This window comes from Galeopterus variegatus, unplaced genomic scaffold (genome assembly GCF_000696425.1).
Source record: "Galeopterus variegatus unplaced genomic scaffold, G_variegatus-3.0.2 Scaffold961, whole genome shotgun sequence".
Taxonomy (NCBI): Eukaryota; Metazoa; Chordata; class Mammalia; order Dermoptera; family Cynocephalidae; genus Galeopterus; species Galeopterus variegatus.
The window spans coordinates 312,361-318,983 of NW_007727072.1; the positions used below are offsets into that span (position 1 = coordinate 312,361).

Below are 6,623 nucleotides of genomic sequence, written 5' to 3' on the forward strand. Positions count from 1 at the left end.
CACCCCTGTTAAGTACTCGACTGGCCAAGTCACTTTTCCTCTCTGAGCTTTTATTTCTGAATATATACACGGGAATTATAATCTCCTTGCCTACCTCCCCGTGTTATCATGAGGAGGATCTGAGCCAATAAACCTCGAAACGCTTCATCAAGTGCTCCTTAAACGTTACGTGTTATTTCTAGCCTACACGTAGCCTGGCAGGTAGCAGGTGCTGCAAAAGCCTTGCTGATTGGGGAAGGGGAGCATTATTATTTCTGTGACTGTAGGTATGGAAGCTTTGCAGAAGAGTTCGGCGGACAGAGCAGGGGCGGGGCTCAGGCCAGCAGCCCTCTCGCTCTGGAGGCGATGGCCGGGCGAGAATGGGGGCGGGGAGACCGAGTGGGGAGTAACTGTCAAACCTCGCCGCTTGGCGCCATTATTTAAATAGTACGTGCCTGTCTCGCAGCTGTACGTGCCCGGGGCGGGACTCCAAGCGCCCGGAGCGGGGCGGAGGTCGGGGGCGGGCCGAGAAGGTGGAGGGGCGGGCCAAGGCGGGGCCAGGCCGGTTAGAGNAGCGGCGGCCCCCGGCGAGGTTCACTACGCTTGCGCTGACAGACGCAAGATGGCGGACAGTGCGGAACTAAAGGTAAAGCGCAGCTCGAATTCACTTCTAATATTCGGCCGCGGAGACGGCGCCGCTAGTGCCGGGGGGGATGGGTCCGACCCTGGGGGGTAGCTCGGGCCTGACTTCACTCGGGCCTGGAGTTGTAGGGAGGAGAGATGCGCCCAGCTCCAGCAGAGGGGGCCCAGCTGCGGCGGGCCGCGGGCCCCGGTGCCTCGGGGGCGCTGACGGGTCGTCCCCGGCGTGTTATTGTTGTGGGCGCCTCTGGCGGGGGTGGCGGAGGAAGAGACCGGGAGTCTGGAGGTTGGGGCTGCGGCTGTCCCCAGAGCTCGGCTCCCTCACCTTGCAGTCAGCCTCCCCGCCCCCCATGGAGGGCTGGGACTGGGGGCAGGGTGTTCTTGTAGGGGGGATTGGGAAAGCTCCCCGCCGCCGCTTCCTCTTCCTCCTTTGCAGTCCCGGGCTCCTGTCAGGCGCTCTCAGACCCCCGGGAACTTGGCTCCGGCCGCCCCGCCCCTCTGTGGATCCCTGCCGCCCCCGCCCCGGACTCGGCTGTCCCCGGCTGCCTGCCTGTCAGGAGGCGCCCGGGGTGCCCCGTTTGTGGGAGGCGCGATCCTGGGGCGGTGGGGTGGGGATGTGGGGAGAAGCTCCGGTAAAGTTTAGCGAGCCTCGGGCCGGCTTTGGTGTTCGGCTGAGAGGTAGCGGGGGGAGCCTGCCTGGGCGGGACGTTACTCTTTCTTTCGGATTCCGGGCAACCGGAGGGATAACCTCCCTCTAAAAGTGTGTATTTGGAAGCGGGGGGTGGGAGGGGGGAGTGTGGGAGGCAGCTCCCTCTCTCCCTTCTCTTGCTTTGGCTGGTGTGGAGGGTGAGAGGAGACTTGGGGGTCTCTGCACACACCATGATGGCGATGCTGTGGCTGATGGAGGTGAATGGTTCGTGTTTATATCCCCCCCGTTGCCTTTTGTTTGTAGGGACATCTTGCTGGCCATGTTGATTTGAACGAAATTCTCCCCTCTTCCTACTCCAACCCCCAATAAATAGAACGTTCCTCCGTTCCTCTCAACTGTACCAATTACTCACGCCTCGCGAAATTAGATGAAAGGGTGGCCCCTTTCCCCGCGTTTTCTCCCACCCCAATCTTTACCTGATGATGGCTTCTTTACCGAGGCAGATATACCACAACATAAGCAGCTGGGGGAGGGGGGTGGAACCTTTATGATTGGATTGTGACAAATGGGGCTCCGCTTGGATAATTTTGGTTTAGTAGCAAGCAGTTCTTAACTAACGCGTATTATTTCGAGGCTCCGAATGCGATATTCCCTTCTCTGTGGCTTTCCTGTGTGTGAACCAAGGAGCTGGTTATATCCCGACGCAGAGAACTGACATCTCTGTCAGAGTGGAGATTGGGATATACAATTGTACATCTTTGGGGAGAGTCTTTTTTTAGTTAACAAAAATTGCTTTAAAATTTTTTCCGTTACAATGAAACGGCAACTTTTAGAAACACAGACGCCAGTTTTGTTTCTGGAGGGTTTTTCTGTGGATAAGCCTCACTGAAAGACTTTTTTCCTAATAACTTTGCAGTGTTAACATTCCAAGATTTATATGTTAAGGTATTGGCTTTGAGTGTCATTCTTTTAAAACTGACTTCTAATTACAACTTTAAGGGAGGGCTGTTTTAAAATGGGTAGTTTGTTTTTTCCAGTTTCAAACTATTGTCTGAAATGAGAAAGCGTGAGGAATTTGAATATTCGGAGATAATTAACTATTGAAATAAAGAGTACACTACTTTAAGACACATGTTATCTATAGATTTTTCCCTTAAAGTATAGTCACTATGTTCCTGCGATCTTTGCCTTCTAATATTTATTTTGTTAGGAGTCCTTTTGAATGATAGCTAATTAGTTCTGTTATACATGGACCATCGAGTAAATCTGAAAAGCTTGTGCGGGCTATATTGTCACTCTTGATGCTGTCCAAAGAAACTAGTATGGAAAGCACATGCTGGGAGGTTTCCTTCTTTGTTCTTTCTCATTTTGAGAAAGTGCCTGTGGGGATAGATCAGATCCCTGGTGTGAGTCTTGTTAGGTAAAGTTTCTCTTTACAAAAATGAGCCAGTATCAGATAAACACGGGACACTTGGGGAAGTGTTATTTTTCTAAAATTGGTCTCCTGTTTTGCTCTCTTCAAAATCTACTTGAGTTTTACCAGAAGACTTGTTTTCTACTTTTATGTTCCTGTTGTATAATTTTTCAAATTATAACTGTTTCAACATATTGTTATGTGTGCTGAGACTTTGAGGAGCAGTGATAAATTGCCTAGCTGGTGATAGCTGTGTTAAAAATTTGTTAATCCTTCATTGTGGTTAGATTTGTTGTTCTTTTTGTTAGGGGGGATGGGGGAGGTTTCTCAGGAACGCCTACCATAGTTATTCGAAAAAGTGTATATATGTTCTATGTAGTAAAGTTTGGAAGATACTCCTTTCAGAAATGATATTTTCTGAGAGTTTCTTGTTTGTTTTGGTTTTTAGAGGTAAATAGCGGACATTGCTAGTAAGGCAGGAAAATTCAGAGTAAGAATTAAGAAAAATCTTGATTTTTTGAAATTTTAAATAGAAACACAGTACTTCCAACTATGAGGCTTGGAGTAAATACAGTGACTTTTTCGTTAGTTCAAAGCCCACATTTCATTTTGCTATAGATTGTATTCCTACTTATTTTCCTCATGGCCCTTTTAGTGAGTCCCCACACTTCATTTTGCTATAGATTGTATTCCTACTTATTTTTCTCATGGCCCTTTTAGTGAGTCCGTTTAAATCTATAACGAATTTGCAAAGATCAGATGGGAAAACCAAATAGATCTGTATCCTCTATAGAAATAGTGTGGCGGCAACACTTCAAGATATAGCCAATAAAAGTAAGTGAGTCATACATATCAAAATGAGTTCTCAGTGCACATTTGTTTATGAAAGGTTTAATTTTTCATTAGGGGAATACCCTATAAATGGCATTTGTAAGAAAGTGAAGGGTGAGTATTTTATAATCTTCATGAACTTAATTTAAAGAAAAGGGTGAGTATTTTATAATCTTCATGAACTTAATTTAAAGAAAAGGGTGAGTATTTTATAATCTTCATGAACTTAAAAGCAGGAGGGTGTGATGTCCAGATGATCTCAGTAGTTAATCTGACAGCTTCTTGTAGCTCCTCTTAAAATACTTTTGTTAAACAAATATTTTTTGCATTAAAACTCAAACCAAGTTATAGTGCCATTTTAACTCACAAGAGAAATAGTGGGAGGGAAGTTGTTCATCATAATTTTAGTAGAGTAAATAATGGAATTCAATGGGAAGAGAAACCATACTTTTAAAAGTATCTATAAATGTGTCAGTAAATTCTGTTGTTGTATTCTCCTTTTTTATTTTCAAGAAATAGCCACTTAGTTTTGATCTTTGTGGTGTAGTTTGTCTGCTTATATTTCAGATAAAAGTCAGGTAAATCTGGCAATTTATTCATGGATTTGATTTGAATCTCCACAGCTTGTTTTTGTCATGTGTCACATTTAGATGATTTTTGTTTTATTTCACCATTTTTATGAACAGTATTTAAAAGCAATTAATAAAATACTTTAGTTTTTAAGTATTTCAAAATATAATTGTTTTAAAATACCGCTTTCTTTTCCTACTGTTTTCTCCTGGGTGATTTGCATTGTCTTTCTCTTCAAAGAGTCTCTTGTAAATCCCTGTTGATTGCAGTAGTGCTTAGTGGAGAGTCCATAGCTGATTAACCTTGGGTTTCTCCTGGTAAACTCCATCAATGTGCTGCTCCAGGGTTCTTGCTGAGGCTTTTGAGTTCAGTGTAATTTGTACTCTTTCTTGCTAGTAACTAGGGATAAGGAAATAAAATGGCTTATGGTATTGTAGTGGGAATGGGAAGAAGTATCTAAGTCTCAGAAAAACTGGGTGTTTATTATGAGATGTAGCCTTTAAAAAACAAAAAAATCTTGGTTTGTTACTTCATAGAATTGATTGCAGTGTTTTCTGAAGTATTCAGCTCTGGCATTAAGCATCTTATTTTCTTTAGTGTTTGAATAATAATAACTTATGTAGTACTTTGCCATTCATAATGTATCACATTGTATTCGATCTTTCCAACAGTTCTTTGAGGTAGGACAGGCAAGTAATAACTCGCATTTATAGGTAGGTAGAGTGAACCCAGAAAGGATAAGTGACCAGTCCAAGGTTGTACAAATAAAAGTTGCAGGACTTGAACCCTAGGTCTTGTGATTTCAAATCCCTATACTGTGGGCCTTCTTAAAGGTGGCGTGGCAGTCCTGGAGTCCTCTAGTGTGCCTAGCTCACAAAGAATTCCAGTTATGATGTTGCTAATACTTTCTTTTTTGCTCCATGCCAGGGAATTTTTGGATATTCCTTGGGCTTTTTGCAACCTTCTTTGCAAAAAGCTTGGAGTTTGTTAGTTGGAATTATACATGTTAATTTTTGCAAATATCATTTTGCTTGGGAAAATTTTAGAGAATATTGAAAAGCATGGAGAAAAATAAAAAGCACTTGTAGTCCTAGCACTCAGAAGTATCATGGTTAACATCTGGGTATCTATCCATTTAGACTTTCTCTCTTTGAATATATGTGTATGTATATCCACAAAAAGAGATCATATTGTTTTTTTATTTGTAATTTGCTATTTTCTTGGCTTCTTTTCAGGTTAGAAAACATAGGCCTACATGGTCATTTGAAAGGTTGTACTGTATTTTATTCAACTAGTCTCTCTTTAGACAATTAGATTATTTCTACTTTTTTGCTATTTTAAACAATGCCTTGACAAACAGCTTTGTATGAAAGTTTGCAAATATTTTAACTAAATGTATTGATATGACCTTTTTCGTGCTTTAGAGAACAATGATAATAGTTATTTGATTAGATAAAGTGTTATGAGTGAAATAAATTTGTTCATTGTTATACCTTTATTGTTTCTGTTTCTGTAAACATGTCAGATAGGATTATTAAATGATGACAGTGATAGATTTTACAAAATGTAAGTAAACATTGCTTCTGAATCAGAGTGTTTGATAAATATGAAACAGATGATCAAATAGCATGTATAAGTCACTTTAAAAGTATGTTTGATTTTGGAAATTATATCAATCAAATATTACAAGTTTTTGTGCCTTATTTAGATGCTTATCATTTTTTAACTGGCATGTTAAAACTGTACTGAACATTAATACAGAGAAAGTAGAAATGAGAATTTGCTTTACTCATATTTGTAAATTGGTAGGTAACATTGTTTCAAAGAGCTGGTTATAGAAAGGTTACATAGGCAATGAAAGCATTTTCTATTTTAAGAAGGAACCTTTACGGGTTAAACCAATTAAAAAATGCACATGTGTGCAACATCTGAAATGTACTGCACTGTAGAAGGAACAGTAGATGAAATTAAGAGTGTGAAATTGTTCATACTCTAAATTTGATTTGTTAGAATTTGGTCTTCACCTATATCTTTGTGTAACAAAGTTTGTCATTAGGAATTTTTTTGAAATAGGCAATAGAGAAATTTTAAGGTACTTAGTTGTCTTGTACCATCAATTTCAGAAGTAGTACTAAATGCCATTGTACTTTTTCTACTCTTACTGCTAGATGTTTGTGACTATACTTCCCCTTCCATGTTAGATATTGTGGAACTCCCATTGGTTTTGATTCCCTCTAGCCTTGGTTTCAGTGGTGTCACATGAAAAGATACTTCTTTAGAATCCTCCTCTCAAAATTTTCTGGTAGGCCTTCATTTGCCAGGAACTTATAAAATTCATCAAAATGAAGAAACCACATTTTTCCTTTTCTGTTTTTCCTTAGATCAAGCAAAGGAAACAAACAAACCCTTCGAACATTAACTAGGAATTGAAATGTTAATAACTATCACAGGATTGTTGCAAATGTTCCTATTTTTGAAAACTTCATTTCTTTTTTTTTTTTTTTTCCTTTTTGTCTTTTTTCGTGACCGGCAACGGATCGC

At 41.0% G+C, this 6,623-nt stretch overlaps 1 protein-coding gene across 3 annotated transcripts in view; it reads left to right on the top strand.

Annotated features, from left to right (window-relative positions):
• The first annotated feature begins 523 nt into the window (after positions 1-523).
• The window catches only part of PIAS1 (protein inhibitor of activated STAT, 1), a 120,598-nt gene continuing 114,498 nt past the window's right edge, over positions 524-6,623 (top strand). The window contains exons 1-2 of one of the 3 annotated variants that reach the window (XM_008573766.1): positions 851-1,524; positions 2,101-2,212. Coding sequence is in view for 2 of the 3 variants with exons in the window: in XM_008573764.1 (XP_008571986.1) it covers positions 602-625 (24 nt within the window). In the remaining variant the exon portion in view is untranslated. Of the gene's footprint in view, positions 626-850; positions 1,525-2,100; positions 2,213-6,623 lie in introns of those variants that run through there. The other 2 variants (XM_008573764.1, XM_008573765.1) reach the window with 2 other exon arrangements.